Consider the following 23,533-nt stretch of genomic DNA (forward strand, 5'->3'; position numbering starts at 1 on the left):
AAGCCCACGCAAAAGCCCCCAATGCCATCAGAGTCACACTGTGCTTCAGGAAGAAAGAAGAAAAAAGCCTCTCACAAGCAAAACTAATTTCAATTATAATTATAATTAAAATAGCCACTGAGCAGATAAGAGAGAAAACAGTCATACAATGTATGAAGTTCATGCACTTCACTAAGAACCTATTTACTCTGATTTTACATTTAGAATTTATTCCTACATTAGATACAGTTCCTGTAAGCACATGGTTTCCTATTTTGGGGAAGCAGAGAAGCAATTAATAAGTTGGAGTCATCTACAGTCAGAATCACTGACTAGGCATACTGACAGCACCCAGAGGCAAGGGAACAATCTGACGTGGGAGAAGAAAAATCGTTTTTATCAACAGATGTAGAGCCCCAAACACAAGGCAGAACGGACCTTTAAGTAGGGGTGGGACAACCAGCATTAAGAACATCAGGGGCCTCTGAAAACACCATGGTGTTACACACAAGCATACAAAACATGACAGACAAATCCCCTGTCATGAGACCTGGGTTCTGGGTCTGTTCTTAATCACAAGCTACTCAGCCTCTTCTGAGCTCACCTCCACCTGTAGAATCAGAGTAATAAATCCTCACCTTACCAACCAGACATACTGCCATAAAGAGCTGAACAAAATAATTTAGGTAACAATGTTTGAAACCTGTAACACACTACAATATATGACTTTAAGAATATGTTAGAATATGTTCTGTATAGTCTGTTTAAGAAGACAATCTATTTAAATCAATTTCCATTTAAATGGCCAAATAAAATGCTAGCACCTCTCCTAACAGAGAATAAACTTACATGGTATCATTTATCCCCTCCTACAAATGGTCAAGTTTCTTTCCCTACTAGCAAAGGAAAAAAGAGCTTTTAAAGCAAGAGAAAGGTTTTAGCATCTGAAAAGGAATATATATATATGTATAACTGACTCACTTTGCTATACACCTGAAACTAACACAACACTGTAAATCAACCATACTTCAATAAAAAAAGAAATTTTAAAAATAAGAATAAATTAGCCAAGTACAAAAGGGGTAAAAAAAAAAGATTAGCTGCCCCTCTGGAAACCAGATAGATTATATTGATATACAGCATTTCATCTGACAGGAAAGACATTTCAAAATGACAGAAGACAAAAAATACTTGTTCTATTTATTTTAAAGATAATTTAATTTATTTTTTATTTTTGGCTGTGCTGGGTCTTCACTGCTGCGTGGGCTTTTCTCCAATTGCGGAGAGCAGGGGCAGCTCTCCAGCTGTGGGGCGCAGGCTTCTCTAGCTTCAGAGCACGGGCTCGGGGGCTTCAGGGGTTTTGGCTCCCAGGCTCAAGAGTACAGGCTCAATAGTTGGGGTGAACGGGCTTAGTTTCTCCCAAGCATGTAGGGGATCGAACCCACGTCTTCTGCATTGGCAGGCAGACTCCTTACCACTGAGTCACCAAGGAAGCCCCCAAAATATTTTTTAAATGAATACCCATAACTAAAAATGTAACATGAAATAAAATATCTATTATAGTTATATTATAGAGCAATATTTTTTAAACTGTAAGTCATAATCACCGTAGGAAATATTAGAGAACATTATTTTTAGCAAAAGTTAAGTATTATAGGATTTTGTTTTACTCAATATCTGTTATTACTATGTATATACGCACTTGCTTTCTAGGTAAAGGCACAAATTACTTCCTTAATGTTCTTCTATTATTGCATCAATTTCCTGGCCTGGTCTTGGCTGCCTGTCCCAATCTACCCACGGGCTCCCGAGGGGGCCCCCCAGCCTGCCTGCTCCTTTTGCTGGTAAGCCCTTCCCTTGTCTATATTCCCTTTCTTTTGCTTAGATCATGTACCTGCAAGGATAGCAGTTACAAGTTCTCAAGTAGACACACACAAAACGAATTTAGTGTGTTTCTATACAACAGACATGCTGACTGAGGAGAGACTACACATCATATCAAGAGAAGGTGTACACAGAATAATGTGCATTTTATACCGATGTCATACTTAAGGCTACCTCTGAGATGTCACAGAATCCGTTCCACTTCCAAGCAAAATTCAAAGAGCATCCCTCTCTTTCAATTAAGGGATGAAAAATGATAGCAAAGAAATGTGTAAAAGAGGACTGAAGAGAGGTGCTGTCAACGGAGTAACAAAAGATCAACAGACCAAGCCGATCAATCACTGACAGCTATCTGACTCCGAACACGATTTCAGAACAGTACTGGGGAAAAACACAGAAAAGCACTAAAGACCTACAAAAATACGCACACGTGCACGCATATATACACACAGGTGTTTCATCATACCATTAGTACAAAAAGAGAGAAAAAGAACACTGCATCTATTACCTGTCCTCTCTGCAAGTCCACATTGCTATCATTTCTCTCATGTTCTACAGGCCAAAATCTACTTTGGGAAACATCTTCTCACAAATCAATCCACTCTGATTGAAACAGATGGACATGTCAACACGCGACTCGTATGCACAAACAGAGCAAACACAGGGTTTGCTGAGCTGTTCAACTTTTTATTGAACTTGTCTTTTGCCAGTTCTCACCTACTTTGAAATACATATCAAGTAAATTATCAGACATTTAATTTTACCAAGTGCCAGACAAATAGCTGATTCTGTATCAAAATTCTGTATCAAACACAGGGACCCTGATTTGTAAAAGTCACTCCAGGCATAAATGCTAATTAAACCATATTACCATTGATCAGTAAAAGGCTCAAATATGCATTTAAGGACTGAATAAAACATAGAAATGCACAGTGAAAATACATATGAGTAAGAAAGAAAGTGCAAATCTCTATAACGTAAGTGTTTCCAAATACACACTAAGGGGAAACTGAGGAAGTGAAGAGGGTCCATTTGTGCGACATAAGGCCCTAAAGACGGCATTAACGTTTTTAGGACCAACTGTGCAAAAAGCAAGCACCACAGGGAAATGAAGGAAGGTTGAGCCTGGGGATAAACAAACGGGAACCTGCTGAAAGGAACAAACATGACCGTGTTGATGAGGACTGTATTGTTACTACTCTGCACCCTTTTCAGGGGGAGTGCACGGGAAATTGGATGGGCAATACAGTTCAGCCACAAAACCGACCTTGGTGAAAGCAGAACATGAGTGAGAAAACAAAACAAAATGTCAGTCTGTCCAGCTGAGTTTTCCAGAAATAATTTTTACTTATTGTATTTACTTACTATCTTTAAAATTTTTTCTTAATACATTGAAATACATTAAAAGTCTGTGTATGCTGGGCATACACACTGAGGAACCAGAATTGAAAGAGACACATGTACCCCAAAGTTCATCGCTGCACTGTTTATAATAGCCAAGACACGGAAGCAACCTAGATGTCTATTAGCAGACGAATGGATAAGAAAGCTGTGGTACATATACACAATGGAGTATTACTCAGCCATTAAAAAGAATACATTTGAACCAGTTCTAATGAGGTGGATGAAACTGGAGCCTATTATACAGAGTGAAGTAAGCCAGAAAGAAAAACACCAATACAGTACACTAACGCATATATATGGAATTTAAAAAGATGGTAACGATAACCCTGTATGCGAGACAGCAAAACAGACACAGATGTACAGAACAGTCTTTTGGACTCTGTGGGAGAAGGCGAGGGTGGGATGGTTTGGGAGAATGGCATTGAAACATGTATATTATCATATGTGAAACAGATCGCCAGTCTAGGTTTGATGCATGAGAGAGGGTGCTCGGGGCTGGTGCACTGGGATGACCCAGAGGGATGGGATGGGGAGGGAGGTGGGAGGGGGGTTCAGGATAGAGAACACATGTACACCCGGGGCGGATTCACATCAGTGTATGGCAAAACCACTTCAATATTGTAAAGTAATTAGCCTCCAATTAAAATAAATAAATTTATACTAAAAAAAAGCTTGTGTATAAAAATGCAAGAAAAACTTTATCATGATTCTAGTTGAAAATATAAAAGTAAGGTAATTCAAATAAGAGTAATTCTGATGAATAAAATTAGCACTTGGTATAAAAGTATATAGCACTTGGTATATCAGTTTTATAACAGTATAAAACTATCAGTGAAGAAAGGGAGTGGTAAAATGAAAACAAAAAGTTACAAATGGATTTCCATTCTAAAACACTTAAACTGACTTAAACAGCTATAGTATCATATCAACCTAAAAGTCAATAGATTAACATTAAACAAAAAATAAAGAAGGCACACACAATATACACCAAAGCAGGTTAAAAGATAGCTTTCTATAACATAATAATGCTGACAATTAACCTCCAAATAAGTTTATCCCTTTCCCTCAATCAACTCACCCAACATTTTCTGCATCTTCATCACACTCAGCTTTATATTTGCAGGGTCCACACTTGGAGTGTTTTCTGTGAACTTCTGCCCCTGATCCTTCCTCTTCTGTTTAAAAAGAAAAATTAAATTTTCAACCAAAAGCTGGGATCCTTTCCAGACCTGCTTCATATTTTCAGCAGCCATTATCCTATTTCTGGGGAAAATGTATGCAAGGCTCTTGAAAACAATCAGTTCCAAAAAGCTACTGATGCTTGAGTCCAAAAATGCTGTCAATACAGAGTATAACATATACTCTGGAAAAAAACAAGTATTGGGGCCAGAAAAATAATCCCTTAGCCTAAGTACCATGGAACAATAAGCCAGGTCTCATTAATTCTTAAAAAGAATTACCATAACATGAAATAAGAGAGGGGAAATAAACATGAGCAATAAATTCAGTCCAGTGATTACCCTACTGAAACAGCCTGTGCAATCCTATTAGCAGTAAGTGATTCAACAAATAAGTTATTCAACACAGCAGAGTCTAACCACTACCTTGTCCTCACATCAGTTTCACACCTGCCTTAAAAACTGTCTCCAAATTTTAAAAAGGAAAGGAGTCTATTTACAAAGTACTTACCCTTTTCTACTTTGCCACCTACCCCTGCCAATAATACCAAGAACGCTGATGTGTATGGGTCTCCTATGATCCAGCACAAGATCAGTGCATACCACCAGCCCCCAAATCAGCTCATATTTCAGTTAGGGAACCTCGTATCTGTGGGTCTCAGCTACAGTGGATCTGATCATGGTAATCTCAAACTGGGCAGGGAGATGAGTTCTGAAGCCAATTTAGGGATAATGGTTTACTCAGAGAATGTCCCAGTCTGGTTTGGAACAGAGAAGGTGTTAGAAGGAAAGCACACAGACCTAAGTGCCTGTTTGGTACTATTTCTACACTTGCCATTTTGGATATCTACCTACACTTTACCCAAACTCTCATGCATACTCCCAAACAATTCCAGGGAGCATAATCTTAAGTATTTCTAAGCCTCAGAAATACCATGAGATCTAAAATTCACACGGCCACTATGAGCTCACTAGAATTTGTGTATTAATCTGAGCAAACCACTAAGCCTAACTCATACTCCCTAAAAAAAAAAAAAAAAAAGATTACCAACAACCAACATTCTCAGGGCAAGACATCCAATACTTGTACCATAAAAGCAAATATGCAGACCAACTTCCATTTCTTTCATATAGTAACAATGAGTTTCCTAACTGAATATCTGACCACAAGGGACAGACCAGATGGGCCTTTAAAGTCCTTTCCAGTTCTAAGATCTAGAATTAACGATCTCATCCTTCACACATGATCACGAAGTTTCTGCCTGAACATGTCCACTTAAATTCTATTGTTAGACAGCTTCTAATCTTTTTTTTTTTTTTTAAAGCTAAAACTATCATCCCTGAACATCTTCCTCAGGACAGTTCTACTCTCTTAGGTGACCTTTAAAGTCCCTTCCAACTCTACAATTTTAGGGTTCTATGAAACATAGGGAGATGGAGTAAAGTTTCAGATTGTGCTGGAAGGATCATAACTGTGATTTTCATTTGCATACATGTGAATTTTACCAGAGATTTTTTTTTCTTTGAGTGCATCCACAGAGCACCTGAAACATTATTTTGCATTCAGTGGATACTCATTAAGAATTAGTCTCATTAGACTATGAAATAGTTTAGTCATTCTCAATTCTAATAATTCATCATTTCTCAGGTTTGTGCTGAGATCAAGTAGAGTATCTGTTCTAAACCAATGCTAATAATTCAGAGTAAACTCTGTTACATGCTACTACCAAATATTAGTTTTTTTAATTTTGTGCCTTGAAAATTCCTTATGAGCAAACATGTGTAAGCAAAGGACAGAAAAGAGTCACAAATACTCTGATCCGAGCTAAAATCACCTGGGGATGATCCTATGGAGAGGGCCCTTTGGTGTAACTTCAATCGTTTCCCCTTTGCCTGACAACAAATCTAAAGTGAAAAATAAATGCAGGGGAAAAAAAGGGGAACTGAGGGGTTGGGATGATGGCTGAGGGGTACAGGGTTTCTTTCTGGGGTAATGAAAATGTTCTAAAGTTGGCTGTGGTGACTAATGTACAACTCTGTGAATACACTAAAAGCCACTGAATTATACACTTTCAATGGGCAAATTGTATGGTATGTGAATTTTACCTCAGTAAAGCCATTTTTAAAATGCAAAAGAAGAAAAGGCCTTTTAAAGCGTATTTGAAACTTACCTCCTTCTCCAGATCCAGAGCCATTATCTAAGAAGAAAAATAATGAGTATGAACACTTTTCCCAGAATCTCATCTTACCAAATAGTAAAATTTCTTATCAAAAATCAAACTGTGATATCCATTCTCAGTCCCTTTTCTCATTTTTTTCGAAATCCAACAATTTATTCTTATATACTTATTGTGTACCTTTCTCCAAATATAAATTCCTTGGATACATAATCTATACCTCATAATCTTTGTAGCCCATTCAGAAAATACCCAGGGGCTTTGTACAGAGTGAAAATCAATAAATATTATAAAGTAAATGGCTAAATAAAAATAATTACAATGAACTCACTTAAAAGGTATTAGAAATCTTTAATTTTGCTAAAGCTTTAAAGGAATAATAAATAAACTGCTTTTAATAAAAAGGAAGGAAAAGCTTTGGGTCTTGCTCCAAAAATCTTAATTAAATTTGTGGATAAAGGCCAAAAGATATGAATAAACCTAAGGTTTAGAAGGAAAGAACCTCAAGGTTGAGGTTTTCTTAATACTGATGAAATTAACTTCCTCCAGGAAACCTTACCAAAAGGAAATCTCACCAAGGTGTCAGTGAAAAACTTGTTACTAATCAAATTAAAGAACCTCCCTCAAAGTTACCAGCAAGAAACCAGTGTAAAATGTAATTAATTTAAAATATGTATTTTATAATCCTGAAAGAACCAACATATGGCACATAGCATGTTGAAAAGAGGGCAAGACTGTAGCATCATCATCCTGGAGCCGAGATGTCAAGTGATGAACTTATCCAGCACTTTCTAGGGAGAATTTACCAGAAAATGCATTCCAGTCTGTCAGATAGCTCTTGAGAATAGGGGACATCCTTCACAATATCACTCCCATCCTCCCTCACCCTCAATCTCACAAAGACAATAATCAAAGTCCCAATCATGGTAGAAACAAGAGGGACTGGAAAAAATACACATTTTAGATATCACCCACTTCACTATTTCTGCTTTATTGACTATGCCAAAGTCTTTGACTGTGTGGATCACAGTAAACTGTGGAAAATTCTGAAAGAGATGGGAATACCAGACCACCTGACCTGCCTCTTGAGAAATCTGTATGCAGGTCAAGAAGCAAGAGTTAGAACTGGACATGGAACAACAGACTGGAAAAGGAGTACGTCAAGGCTGTATATTGTTACCCTGCTTATTTAACTTATAAGCAGAGTACATCATGAGAAACACTGGGCTGGATGAAGCACAAGCTGGAATCAAGATTTCCGGGAGAAATATCAATAATCTCAGATAGCAAATGACACCACCCATATGGCAGAAAGTGAAGAACTAAAAAGCCTCCTGATGAAAGTGAAAGAGGAGAGTGAAAAAGTTGGCTTAAAGCTCAACATTCAGAAAACTAAGATCATGGTATCTGGTCCCATCACTTCATGGCAAATAGATGGGGAAACAGTGGCTGACTTTATTTTGAGGGGCTCCAAGATCAATGCAGATGGTGATTGCAGCCATGAAATTAAAAGACGCTTACTCCTTGGAAGGAAAGTTATGACCAACCTAGACAGCATATTAAAAAGCAGAGACGTTCCTTTGTCAACAAAGGTCTGTCTAGTCAAGGCTATGGCTTTTCCAAGTAGTCATGTATGGATATGAGAGTTGGACTGTAAAGAAGGCTGAGCACCAAAGAATTGATGCTTTTGAACTGTGGTGTTGGAGAAGACTCTTGAGAGTCTTGGACTGCAAGGAGATCCAACCACTCCATCCTAAGAGAGATCAGTACTGAGTGTTCATTGGAAGGACTGATGTTAAAGCTGAAACTCCAATACTTTGGCCACCTGATGCAAAGAGCTGACTCATTTAAAAGACCCTGATGCTGGGAAAGATTGAGGGCAGGAGGAGAAGGGGACAACAGAAGATGAGATGGCTGGACGGCATCACAGACTCAATGGACATGAGTTTGGGTAAACTCCAGGAGTTGGTGATGGACAGGGAGGCCAGGCGTGCTGCGGTCCATGGGGTCACAAAGAGTTGGACACGACTGAGTAACTGAACTGAACTGAACTTGAACACTTCATGGGATTTTATACAAAGTCTTACAGTGTATTCATGGACCGATCAACCATGAAAAATATCTTCTCTAAGTAGAGGAAAAGAAAAGATGAAAGAGCAGGAAAAAAGACAAGAAGGGAACTTGACTTATTTTTATTAGCAAATTTTTCTCAGGAAAACTCTCTTTTTCCCTTCTATTTCATATACATTGACTAGGTACATATTATGTGTTAGACAACAAAGTAAAAGGAATAGGTACAAACTGATAAATAAGACACACCCAGTGCAGGAGATACTCACTACCAACCTTTTTTTCAACCAATGTCCAATTTTAATAAATATAATATCTCACTGACTTCCATTAGGGTCATTTAAAATTTTGAAATAAATATATTGTGACTACTCTGATAATGAGGTTGAGCTCTTTCTGTAGATTAGATTTTCACTAGACACAAGCCTTCCCCGACTCCAACCCTGGAATTATGACATCCTCCCTAGGCAAGACATACTACTTTCCTGTTCAGAAACAGATCTGGCTAAAGGATAAACACATTTATCTGTGTTGGATAAATGAAATGAAGTATGATATGTACACAGACATATGCACAAAGCATGAACAAATTCTGCCAGGCGATGCCAAAGAAAGATTTCAAAGGGGAGAAAAGACTTAAGCTCAATATTAAAGCATTTAAAAAAAAAGGAGTTCTCAAATAAGCAAAGGAGAATGTTATTTCTAGCACAGCAAACAGGACCTACACCGGACTAGATAACAGAACACAAACCCCACCCAGCAGATAACAAGATCAATGCAGCATCTTATAGCTCAGCTCACCGGACCCTCACTTAACCGCAGGAGGCGATAACCATCTAACCATGTAGGTATGTAACTGGGCCTCAGAGCAGCTAAGTGATTTGTGCAAGGTCATTCAGCAAACCAGAGCTGGAGTTAATTTAAGTTAGACTTTTTAAGCCTAGTGCAGTGCTCTTTCCAGCCTAACACTCTGCCTCCCCATGTTTAACATTCATTGTTTATCAAAGCACTTGGCATCTTAAACTCCTCATAAATGATGCATAATTAATTTGGGATTATAAAGAACTCCATATTCCTTTTTAGTTTCTAAATCAAGTCTGAAATATAATGCACCTAGAAAAGTATGTGAGAACCATATCAAATGACAATCTACTAGCCTAAGGGAACCTAATTATTTAGTGTATGGAAAAGAATTTGGCCTTTCCCAAAGAGAGATCTGACCTTGGCCCGCAGCTTCTAGAAGGCAACTAACTGATGTTTAGGAAGGAGGCTGACCACATCAGATCTTAGGGTGGAGCTGGCCACGCTCCGTGTTCTTATGGTGAGGGCTGGCTCACACCAGAAAGACCAACCACACAGTTCAGAGCGGAGGCTTTGAGTCATGTGGTGTTAGTGGACCAAGTTTGAGATCAACCACATGGACAATCAATCAGTCATGCTTATGTAATGGAGCCCCAATAAAAACTCTGAACACGGGCACTGTTGTACACAGGAAAAAAAAGGAAATGGGGTAATCATATAAAGAACAGCCTCCACATTTACTGCTAACCTTCATACAATAATTCTATTATAATATCTCACCAGCATCCCTGCTCCCACATACAAACACAAGTAAGAAACCAAGGCATTACCGTTGGTTTCTTACAGTAATGCCCTCCAAAACTGACCACTACCAATTTAGGAAGACATAAAGAAGGCTGAGCATTGAAGAATTCATGCCTTTGAATTGTGATGCTGTAGAAGACTCTTGAGAATCCCTTGACAGAAAGGAGATCTAACCAGTCAATCCTAAAGGAAATCAACCCTGAATATTTATAGGAAGGACTGATGCTGAAGCTGAAGCTCCAATACTTTGGCCACCTGATGCAAAGAGCTGACTCATGAGAAAAGACCCTGATGCTGGAAAGATTGAAGACAGGAGGAGAAGGGGACGACAGAGGATGAAATGGTTAGATAGCACTACTGACTCAATGAACATGAATTTGAGCAAATTCTGGGAGACAGTGAAGCACAGGGAAGCCTGGCATGCAGCAGTTCTTGGTGTCACAGAGTCAGACACAACTTAGTAACAACAACAAATAATTCAGTAAGGAAAAGAGAAGTAAATACAAAAACTGGGAGGAGGTTGGTAACAAAGGCTGACAAACAGAAAAGATACAAAGAGAAGAGCTTGGACAAACACTTCCTGGGATGCCACTAATGAGTTTCTACCATATTCCCCACTCCACCTCCCACCAAAATAAAAATTAACAAAACAGATCTCACAGCATTTGCCCTCCCAAATCTTATTCTGCCTAATGTTCAAACTATAAGGCAAAATTGCTAAGCAAAGTCTCCACCAAAAATAGTATTAAACATTAAAAACATCCTGAGAAGTAACACAGAAGAAGTAATGAGAGAGACCACCTGGGGTTAAAAAGCAACATGAAATGGGGGCAAAAAGAAGCCCTGCCCACTTCCCACAGAATCATCCCAATCCACCCAGCAGTCTTGGGAATAAATCTCTGACTGGAAACTTCATCTTAGTATGGCGGAACCATTTCTAATATTTCTTCAGAAGAGTATCACACATACCGGAGTAGCATGGGCCTCTTGCTACTACTGTTATCTCTTTCTGATGCTTACAAGCAGCCCTTCTGAGGAAGCATTCGTTTTGGTACGTGTCCCCATTTGATCCACAGACAGGAATGTAATTCGTATGGCACTGCAAAAGAAACAAAAATAAATTCTCAGAACGAGGCATGAATACTAACAGTTCATTTCATATTCATGAATGCAATGCCATAGTATTGTAACACACTTCCACTACAGAAGTTTGTTCTTTTATTTGGTTTTTAAAAAGAAGAGTTGTGCTACTTTCTCATACCTTTTTCCACATTTATAATGAAAATATTTTAACTATCAACTATCCATAAAAATGAGAATGAAAATCTCTATCCTATCTACATCATTTGCTAGCGATCCAAGGAGATAGTATAAGAGGAGATTCTTCCCAATGTTTGGAATAAGCACTAATGATGTAAACTATCAAAATTCACTTATTCAACACCTCTAGTATAAAAGGTTTCAAGGTAAATGCTATGGAAGACACATGAGCTCTGTTCTCTGAGCCTTTACCATCTTATTAGAGAGCCAAATAAATATGAAATATATGTATGTGTGTATATATATGATCGTGTACTAAATCAAAAGTACAGATAAGTATAATATCTAACACCTATTACTGTAAGACATAAGGTATTTAAGAAAGCCTCCTCAGAGAAAGTGAAACGTGAACTGGACCTTGAAGAATAAGTAGATGAAAAGAAAAAAAATGATACAGGTTTGAGAAATGACACTGAATTAGTATGTTTAAAAAACTTTAAAACTTCTATATTTCAAAAATATAAAGGATTAAAGTTTTAAAATCTGGGAGATAATAGTATAACATGATACAAGTTATCATCACTGAAACAGAGACAGCACCAATTAATACAAAATGGACGAAAGACAAATTTACAGAAAGATAACAAATGGTCCAATTAGTATATTAAAAATGCTGACCTTTACTAACAATCAGAGTTGTACATGAAAATAAGATGCTACTTTAACCTTATAAAACTGGCTACTAGACAAACAAAAAATTCAATTTAGTCGCAAACCAACAGCCCTGCTATAATTTAAGCTGGCTCAATATTTTAAGAATACAATTTAACAACACATTTTAAGAGTTCTAAAAAAGCAATGAGGCTTTTGATCTAGAATTACACATTTAAGTATCTATCTGAAGGCAACTACAATAGATAAAAATTTATTACAGTCATTTCAAATAGAAATGTATTCATATCAAAAACATACAAGAAAAAATCTAAGTGTCCAATAAGGTAATGTTTATTTTAAAGCACACTACATAGTTCAAAGAGTCATTGAGCATTGCCCTTTATAAGAATACTGTGTGACATAAAAAGATGATGTTAGGTGAAAAGCAGGTGATAATACCAAGTATATAACTTCTGAGAATTTTGTGCCATTTTTAAATGCAGTATCTAGTCCACAAAACTAAATGCAAATTTCTTAAATAATATGATAATATAAAATAAAAATGTAGCAAGAAGATAAATTATATATATATATATATATATATATATATATATATATGAATTATTTAGAAAAATAAATATTCAGAGAGTAAATCCTGGAAGAAAATATCAATAAATTTTTCACATTACTTGTCACCATATTTTTTTATTTCCAAGTTTATGATTTTCTGTTTTTCTCAATTTTTCTGCAATGAGCAAGGCTTACTTTCATCATTCATTTACTTTTTAAAAAGTGGTCAACTTACTTAATGAAACATAAATTTGGCATGCTACCTCAGGTAAAGCACTGGTAAAAACAATTTTTAATAAAATATTTTATAACCAAGTTGACTTGCTATACACTATCACCAGACTCCTACATGAACTTTAGTTAAAACTCAAATTTTACTTTAGGATGCCTTCCTATATTCCTCCAATTCTTCCAAGGATCACATTCCTTTATTCTCTTCCCCTAACATGTACACAATAAAACTTACATGATGTCTGCAGGAGTCAATGTTACTCTGTAATTCTACAATGTATAATTAGCAACAGCACAACAAAAAAGACCATAAGCTCCAAGATGTCAATACAAGTCTATGGATTTTTCAAGCCAACTAACTCTTCCCTCAGCAATGCTTAACAACTTTCTAATACAGTGTTCACAAAGGTGCTCATGCTCCCTAGGGGTGGGTGCCCCATGGAGACATTTTTGGTTGTCACCATGACAAATGAAAGAGGAGAGTGAAAAAGTTGGCTTAAAACTCAACATTCAGAAAGCTAAGATGATGGCATCTGGTCCCATCAGTTCATGGCAAATAAATGGGGAAACAATGGAAACAGTGAGAAACTTTATTTTGGGGGGTTCCAAAATCACTCCAGATGGTGACTGCAGCCATGAAATTAAGATATTTGCTCCTTGGAAGAAAAGTTATGACCAACCTAGACAGCATTATTAAAAAGCAGAGACATTACTTTGCCAACAAAGGTCCGTCTAGTCAAAGCTTTGGTTCTTCCAATGGTCATGTTTGGATGTGAGAGTTGGACTGGAAAGAAAGCAGAGCACAGAAGAATTGATGCTTTTGAACTGTGGTGTTGGAGAAGACTCTTGAGAGTCCCTTGGACTGCAAGGAGATCCAACCAGTCCATCCTAAAGGAGATCAGTCCTAAATATTCACTGGAAGGACTGATGCTGAAGCTGAAACTCCAATACTTTGGCCACCTGATGCGAAGAACTGACTCATTGGAAAAGACCGTGATGCTGGGAAAGATTGAAGGCAGAAGGAGAAGAGGACAACAGAGGATGAGATGGCTGAGTGGCATCACCGACTCAATGGACATGAGTTTGAGTAAACTCCGGGAGTTGGTGATGGACAGGGAGGCCTGGCGTGCTGCAGTCCATGGGGTCGCAAAGAATTGGACACGATGAGCGACTGAACTGAACTGATGACAAGAGGTCATTACTGTCATTTAGCAGATGGATTCTAAGGATGCTCAAAGTAACACAAAGGAAAGGGCAGTTCCATACAACATACACACCAGAAAATTTCTTTTTTTTATACACCATACAATATCTGAATGCATCTCCAGCCATTCACGTAGGAACTATGGTAATATCATAAACAAATAAGACTGCTCTAGCTTCTCCTAATAGTTTTTATTCTAGCACTCACCATAGTTCTACTTTTCATTTTCAAGTACTAGTGGTATGAAAGTGCTGATGATGATCTTTTTAAAAACCCAAATATTCATTTAAGTAGATATAAGCAATGGACTCCTACATTGTCTTCTAGTATAATCATGTCCCAGCATTTACATTTTGAAATACTTATTTTATTATAAATTACTTTTATTTCTCCTTTACATTTCAATTATACATTATATTGATTTCTTTAATTATGTGTTTATGTAAGCTACATTATCTACAAATTTCATTTTAGGAAAGAAATGGAATACAAATTATTGGTTATAAAAAAGGGTTATTAAATCTGATAGGGCTGAGAATCTATATGGTAATAGCTAACATTTAACGAAGAGTTTCTATCTAGTAAATATTGGCTGAAACTTTAAGTGTCCTAAACTAACTTAAATATAACAGTCCTGCAAAGCACATGTGGAGAAGGAACTGGCAACCCACTCCAGTACCCTACTGAGTGCTTAGAGCCAGAGCTCTGAAGTCAGATGCTAAGTTCAAATCTTGGGTCAACCATTCATGTGACTACAGGTTAGCACCAGTGCCATTTTTTTCCCCTATCTGTAAAATGGTAATTCTAATAGTATCTACCTAACAAAACTGTCATGAGGATTAAATAAGAGAAATCCATCTTTAGCATTTATATCTGGCCATAGTAAATTTTCAACAAACATTTGCTGGTTCTGCTATAGATATTAGCATTTCTGAGTTTTAAGTAACTGTCTAGGGTCACAGCTAATTTCTAATTTCTAACCACTACACGCTCCAGTTTTTCAGCAGGATCTCACTATATGTCACTTGGTGGTAGTGAGCAGGGAGCTTGAAACAGACAGGCGATGTCCTTGAAATGCAACCTAACAAGCACATACCAAGGAGTGAGCATGATGGGAAAAGCAAACCTGCAGTTCCTTGGTCAGTCAGTTTCCAGGAGTTGCTTTTAGGAGCTTCTTCTTATGCTATAGAAAAATTAAATGATGTGGGCAATTTTAACAACATGCATCTTCTGACTCGGGCATGACTCTAACTTAAGGTGTGCCTCCTCTTTACTGTCACTCTTGCTGGGGGAAAGAACTCTCCCCCAAACCTACTCTTTACCTGGAAGAGTGATTTGAAGCAGTTTACAAAGATGCAGCAGTGTACAACTCTGCAGCCACATCCATTCAAGCATTTATTGTGAACCTACTGTGTGTCAAGAACTGTGCTGAATACAATAATATTAACAAGGCTGTGATGCTTAATTTTAAGTATCAACTTGACTGGGCTCCAGGGTGCCTAGATTAAATATTATTTCTGGATGTATCTGTCAAGGGTATTTCTCAATGACATTGGCATTTAACTTGGTGAACCAATAAACACCCTCTCCAATGTGGGTGGGATCATCCAACCCACTGAGGGCCTGAATAGAAAAAGGCAAATGAAGGGAGAATGAGCTCCTGACCTTGGTTGAGTGGGGACCTTGGTTTTCTCCTGGTTCTCAGGCCTATGGACTCAGACTGAGACTTACATATCAGTTCCTCTGACCCTCCAGCCTTCAGATCCACATTGGAACCACATTACTAGCCTTTCTGGGCCCCCAACCTGCAGATTGCAGATCATGTGACTTCGTGTCGGTAACTCAGTAAGCCCAATCCTGGTAATTTCCTTCTCTCTTCTCTCTAAATATACCTTGTTGGCTGTTTCTCAGGAGAATCCTGACTAATACAAAAGTCTAATAAGAGAACAGAGTACTTAGCTAGAGCAAATACTATGAAACTCAGGAAAAACAATATCAGCCTGAGAACTCCAGTCAGAAGAACAAAGGGGAAGAAAAAAAACAGGAAAAGCCACGGGCATTCCTCTTTACATATTATCCAGGTTTCAATGAAAAGATGTAATACTGATCATTTTTCTTTGTTCAAAATTAATAAAAGCAATCTTGTCTATGTATGTGGCAAGATGTAATAGCTCCTATTAGCAGGCTAAACAAAATAATTTTACAATTTAAAATCCTATTATTATCTGTTAAAATGTGTTTCAATTATGCCCCCCAAAAGCTTGACACTGAAAGAATGATGAATCATGAGCAAGGTTTTTAAATGAATTGAAAGATAGTGTTAAAGCATCCACAGAAGAGTGTTAAATGGGCACATGAGGTCATTGTTCTTAAACCAGCAAGAACGGAAGTCTAAGTTGAAGAGACTTAAAAGCTTATAAAGAAGGCAGAGGAGTCAAAGAAAGTTTCGCTCAGCAGCAGGATCAAGTAACGCTGTAAACCCTTAGGCATTTGCTCCTACTAAGTAAGTCATTTGTCTTTAAACATCTTTATATCCCCAGCACCTACCACAAAGTAAGCTCTGGGTAAATGTCTACTGATCTAAACCCCTAACTTTTCTTTTTCTTTCTTGCTTTGCCACAAGGTAAGAATACAAGGGATTCAGATAGATCATGAGAAGGTTCTCTAGCTATTCAAGTACGTTAAAAAGGTCAAAAGGCTTTATAACCTTAGAGTTGCAAGGAAAGACTTTGAGAATGAAAAGCAGAATCATGAAGACAAAGATAAATATAAAATGAAAATGTAGAACTTTATATAAAAAACATAAAATGAAAATAACACTAGGATAACGTCTTTAAAATATATAGAGATTTCTTTATAATCCATATAAACTAAAAAGTAACCATCTCTAAGGTACTTTAGTTTATATGGATTACATATATCCCAGGTGGCGCTAGTGGTAAAGAACCCGCCTGCCAATGCAGGAGACATAAGAGATGTGGGTTTGAGCCCTGGATTGGGAAGATCCCCTGGAGGAGGGCATGGCATCCCACTCCAGTACTCTTGCCTGGAGAATCCCATAGACAGAGGAGCCTGGTGGGATACAGTCCATAGGGTCTCAAAGAGAAAAGACTGAAGTGATTTAGCATGCATGCATAAGTGACTTAGTACTTAAAAGAAATTAAAACATTTATGTATTAGTAAAATACAGAATATTTTTAAAAGGAAATGTAAGAATTAACAGGATGTTGCCTCTGAGAAGAGCAACTGGTAGTCTGGAGCGGAAGGAAGACATTTTTTCCTTATATAATGTTCAAGTTGTTTACTATGGCAAATACCACACTTTAAAAAAATGTATCAAAATGATACCTACATCATAGGTTTTCATAAGAGCTTAAGTTATGTTAACTTTTATATATAAATATATATAAAATATTTAGAAGTTAATGGATATAAAATGCTCAGCACAGTAAGCAATATTATAAGAACAACACAGTGTATTATATTTTATTAATACAATATACACACATATCTTTACAGATCAACACAGGGAAAAAGAAAATACTCCCCAAAACAGAAAGAATATGAAATATTAATTCACAAAAAATGGTAAATAAATCTATGGCACATTTCCAATTTCTCCAAGTAATCAAATGCAAAAAGTTTCTTTGCCTTTCAGATTTATATAATTTAAAAGGACTGACAAAATTCACTACCAAGAGGCTGAAAGAAAACAAGCAGCCTGGTAACACTGCTCTTGGTGAGAATGCTAATCTGGACATGAACATTCCATCGGCCCGACAACTCCACATCAAGGACTTTAACCTAAGGAAATAAAAAACCGTTGGAAGAGGGGAACAGCCCCAGTTTTCCCCACTCAGGATGGCTAAAATACCCACAAAAAACCTGCAATCTTTGTTGCATGAAGACCCAGAGGATAGAATTAAGAGCAACCAAAGCCACTGGAAAGTGAGCGAGGAAGTCCCAGAAAGGAGAGAGGGAGCAGGGAGCCCCAGATTCCGTGGCTGACTTCTGAACCAAGCACTCATGGTGCACACTCCAAGTAGACCAGCTAAGACTGAAATAAACGATACTTGTGTTGCTCCCCAAACAGGAAGGACAAAGTCTGCTGTTCTTCAGTCAATTCAACTGTTTCAAAAATGACAATACTCAGAGGAACGTAATTCAAACACTAAAAAACATTCACAATGGGTGGGATACAGTCAGAATAAACAGGAAAAAAAAGAAAACACAATCCATTCTCAAATGAAAAGGCAATCAATAGAAATGATCTCTGAGATGTCCCAGATGTTGAAACTGGCAAAGATTCTTAAAGCATCAATATCTATGCTCAAGGAAAATAAGCTCATAAGGAATAAAAAGACAAGAAATCTCAAACAGAAACTATAAATTCTAAAAATAAAGTATCAGAAAGTAAAGACTCACTGAATGGCAGAATGGTGATGACAGAAAAAAGGATCAGTGAACCTTGATGTAAGTAAGTAAAATTTACCTAACATGAAGAACAAGAAGAAGTAAAAGTACATGAGGGCTTGGTACATACCATGGACATCAACACCTTCTTTTAAGCAAAGAAGCCCACTTTAGTTACTGTCCTTCTTAAGAAGGTTTAGGGAGCAAGAGGGCAGGCAGACATAACACTGCCTATTTTTTTAATTTAATTTTTATTTTATATTACAGTTGAATTACAATGCTGTGTTAATTCAGGTGTACAACAAAGTGATTCAGTTACACATGCATATACCCATTCTTTTTAAGATTCTTTTCCCATGTAAGTTATTACAGAATATTGAGTAGGATTCCCTCTGCTATACAGTGGGTCCATGTTGATTATTTTATATACAGTAGGCACACTGGCCTGACTACTGTTACATGAGGAACCATGGAGGGGTGGGCACAAGGTTAGCCAAGCCACTTCAAAGGTGGCTATTGTCAATAAACAGTGGACTGAAAAGTCCCTTTTGACCAAGGGGAACATTTTTGGCTGGTCATCAGCATACTCCCCACCCCTTCCTCCTTTACTTAAACTTTCTACTTCTTTTAATGAAAATAATCTTGATAGTTAAGTTTTCAAAAAGGCTTCATATTCAAGGTCTCTTTCTGATTCTGATTCTCATTACAATATCCTAAGAAAGGGTGGGAAATATGCTATCTATTTTCAGATGGATCAAAAAGAATTATGCCTGAGGCTGTATAGGGTTTCTAGAAATACTGACTATCCTATGCTTTTATTCCTAACCTGTTCCCTTTCTTTCCTTTAAAATCCAAACTGGTAGGTACAGTTAGAATAAGATCATGAATTTTAAAATTTCTAGTTCCTTTTTTGTTTCATCACAAATTCTGAATAAGGGACCACTCTGTGAACAATGGTCCCTGGTCGGGGGAACTAAGATCCTGCAAGCTGTGCAACACAATCAAAAGAAAAAAAATGTAGCACATTTCACTTCCATTCTTTTTGCTTTTTAAGACAACAAACTCACAACTAAAACAGCATCTGAAAAATAGAGATATTCGCATTCTTCGTTTGAGATTCCCCCTTTCTAGTCCATCTGTAACTCGCATCTAACCTGAGGCAGTCATGTTCTTTGGCCTAAAAAAGACGGGACAGCAGCAAATAAGGGAAAAATAAGGGAAATAAGCAAATAAGGGAAAGAGAAAGACCAGAAAGAGAAGGAAAGGGGAAAAAAAAACCAACATTTTAAATAACTGACTCTACTGCAATCTGAGAGTCTCTTGGACTGCAAGGAGATCCAACCAGTCCATCCTAAAGGAGATCAGTCCTGGGTGTTCATTGGTAGGACTGATGCTGAAGCTGAAACTCCAATACTCTGGACACCTGATGCGAAGAGCTGACTCAATGGAAAAGACCCTGATGCTGGGAAAGATTGAGGGCAGGAGGAGAAGGGGACAACAAAGGATAAGATGGTTGGATGGCATCACTGACTCAATGGACATGGGTTTGGGTAAACTCTGGGAGTTGGCGATGGACAAGGAGGCCTTTCTAGTATTTTTTTCAAGGCATTTTCACATCCTATGAGAGCCAGTCTGTCCTCATAATTCAAGAAAAAAATGGAAGGTACAAACAGTAGCGTTTCATTTGACAAGAAAGAATCAGTGGGCTGTGAACCCAAATTTCTTGTAGGGTTCACGGTGTTTTAATAAGCTTTTTAATTTTAAAAAATGTAGAATTACAAAACATGACAAATGTTAAAATTCTTGAAAAGAGGTTTGATTTCCTTACCTGAAACTGACATGCACATTTCAAACCATCTCCATCTTCTTTACAGACTCCTCCATATTTACATGATGATTCATCACAAACTCTTAGATCAGATTCCCTCACATTTAATTCTGTAAAAGAGGAAAAATTGTTTCATATACATATGTGTGTGTCCTTTTTATCGAAATGTGCATATATAAATAAGAAAAAAATCCTTATACCTTATCGACAAGTATAAGTCACAACATACAAAAATTAAGTTCTACAGGACACAAACTGTTCGAGATTCCCCAAAGAAAGCTGTGCACAGTAATGTGCCTAAAATCACATAAAGCAAAGCAAAATAAAGCTCAGAATTTCAGGATTTCACATAATTCTCAAAAGGGAAATCCACAGAATTTTTTTATTTTGCCTGCCAAGAGCTTAAGACAGTCTTTTACTATTATTATCTTAATAATTTAGATTATTTTTCTAGTGACTGAGTTACTTTTAAGGGCAGCCAATAAGAATAACTGAAAAAAAAATCTTGACTTTTTTGGTACCCAGAATAAGTTTTGGATAATCATTAATCACTCTAGACAGATAAACAGTTTCAATTACAAAAGAATGATAGAAGTAAGCTTGAATATACGGTATTTCACACCATAGGTATATATGGGGCATTTACATGAAAAGAAAGAGGTTCAAAACCTTCATAGATTTAAGATTTTTAAATGATTGATGTAATTTTACTACCACAGGAAGCAGAGCCTATCAACAATACTAGTATTCTGCAGTCATTCTGTGCTTGTTCCAAGACTGTCAGTCTTATTCTGGAACGATCAAAATAATCTCTCTAGGAAACCTAATAAATTGCTTCCAGGTTAGAGAAAAGCTGCCAATCACATGAAACTGGGTGAAAACCACTACAAAGCCAATTTTCATATCCTTTATGAGAGCTACAACAACAAATGCACTTCCATAAACAATTAACAAATGGTTGTTTAAAAACTCATCCCAGGGCCTCCCTGACGGCTCAGTGGTGAAGAATCCGCCTGCCAATGCAGGAGACACAGGTTCGATCCCTGATCCAGGAAGATCCCACGTGCAGCAGAGCAAGTAAGCCCGTGTGCCACAACTACCGAGCCTATGCGCTCCAGAGCCCGGGAACCACAACAGAGTCTGTGCGCTGCAGCCGCTGAAGCTTGCACCCCCTAGAGCCTGCGCTCCCCAACAGGAGAAGCCACGCAATGAGATGCCTACATACCACACCTAGACAGCAGCCCCAGCTCACGACCGTTAGAGGAAAGTCCACACAGCAACAAAGATCCAACAAAGCCACAAACAAATAAACATTATTTAAAAAAAAAAAAAAAAGACAACTCATCCCAGTGAGGAGGTGAATTCATGAGTCTGGAAGCAGAGAAGCCCAAGTCAGCTCCTGACTCTGTGGCTCAATAGCTGAGACGCTCTGGGAAGAGCACAAGACCTCCCGCAGCTCTAGATGGAGATGAGGTCTTGGCAAGCATCTCTCCACAAGCATTTCTCCTGCAGTCCGTCATCTCTGGTTGTTTTCTACTTCTAGATTTCAAAGCAGGCCTCAGTGGACTGACTGGAGGAGGTCCTATTTGTCTGTCTAGTGCCGCGCGTCCTAGCTGACCAAAATCGCCGCTCTGTGCCCCAACTGTCCTCAGTGCTCTGAAATATGTCTCTGCCATTTGTCTCAGGTCTCTCACTCCCAGCTGACCCTCTGAGGAACTGGTAGTCTAGTACCTAAACACCCAAGGAGTGGACAGTCAGGGTACTTATTTGACTAACCACCCTGAACTAAGCATTGCACTAAAGTAAGCATGTCTATGTAACTATAGGTTACAAAAAAAATTTTTTTTTTCTTTTCCTTAAATGGATCTCGGGTGGTGCACAGAATTGGATTGCTCTAAAGTTCAAGCATATGTGTAAAAAAAATTTTTTTAGAAGATGAGCAGAAACAAAAACTACAGGAAACTAATGCAGTTGTTTTGTCGCTCTCAATGTTTCACATAGCATTCAAGGCAGAGGAGACCATCCTTCGATTCCTTTCACCTTGGCTCTGGACGCTTTATGTTCTTGGTTTTCTTCATCTTCCAATTTTTACTCATTCTTCCCTGTCCGCCCTTAAACACTCACACTAGCTCCTGAGCCTCAACACTAATTGGGGGGAGGGGTGCTTTTCTCTGTCTACCTATATTCCTGCAGGGAACTCGCACAAGGTCTCCAGGCTCCAGTTACTGTCTTATGCACACATTAAAACCCAAGGAACATAACTAAATATTCATAAAGAACTGCTCTAGAAAAGAAGATAAGAAAGCATGACATCTCTGCTCAACCACAGGCTTAATCAATTTTAGGGACCACAGAAATAAAAAGAATTGCATGATTTGAGAAATAAATTTTAGTGTGTTTCTCTTCTTTTCTTTGTAGCTTTAAAGTTCACACTGGGTTCCAATGAAATCAGATATATCAAATGATAAAAGTTTTATTTTGTCCATGGGTCAAGATCATGCCTTAAGACTTGCTATCTTGGCTTCAGATTCTTTTGAGTTGTAATATTTCACCTGTTGTATTTTAAAAGCACAATGGAACTGCAATCAAGAGCCTAAACCCTCCCCGCCACAAAGATTTTCACACGCATCTGTTTGCATGATGGACCAAAGAACACCTTGGGAGAATAATCATTCATATTAAGGTGAAGCTTCCCTGGTAGCTCAGTTGGTAAAGAATCTACCTACAGTGCAGGAGATCTGGGTTCAATTCCTGGGTGGGGAAGATCCCCTGGAGAAGGAAATGGCAACCCACTCCGGTATTCTTGTCAATGGAGAATCCCATTGACAGAGCAGCCTGGCAGGCTACAGTCCATGGGGTCACAAAAGTCGGACACAACTTAGCAACTAAACCACAAGGTAAAACAGAAAAGCTCAGCCTGATAAACAACATCTTGGTTGGACAGGAGAAGTCCAGGCAAAGTCTTAAATAATTGGGTGCTACATCATAGTTTGATAAAAATTAGTTTATCAAGAGTATCATGACTTTCCAATGCCCCGACTCCTCACAAATTTGAGAACTACTGTCCTAGTGCAAA

At 37.8% G+C, this 23,533-nt stretch overlaps 1 protein-coding gene across 2 annotated transcripts in view; it reads right to left on the reverse strand.

Moving 5' to 3' along the window:
• Positions 1–23,533, reverse strand: part of TMEFF1 (transmembrane protein with EGF like and two follistatin like domains 1) — a 93,026-nt gene that overhangs the window by 46,216 nt on the left and 23,277 nt on the right. For both annotated transcript variants that reach the window (XM_070459370.1, XM_070459369.1), the window contains exons 2-5: positions 20,458–20,567; positions 11,267–11,396; positions 6,617–6,643; positions 4,346–4,442 (exon numbers count right to left, since the gene is read on the reverse strand). In XM_070459370.1, coding sequence (XP_070315471.1) covers positions 4,346–4,442; positions 6,617–6,643; positions 11,267–11,396; positions 20,458–20,567 — 364 coding nt within the window. The remainder of the gene's footprint in view (positions 1–4,345; positions 4,443–6,616; positions 6,644–11,266; positions 11,397–20,457; positions 20,568–23,533) is intronic.

Source organism: Odocoileus virginianus, chromosome 31 (genome assembly GCF_023699985.2).
Source record: "Odocoileus virginianus isolate 20LAN1187 ecotype Illinois chromosome 31, Ovbor_1.2, whole genome shotgun sequence".
NCBI lineage: Eukaryota > Metazoa > Chordata > Mammalia > Artiodactyla > Cervidae > Odocoileus > Odocoileus virginianus.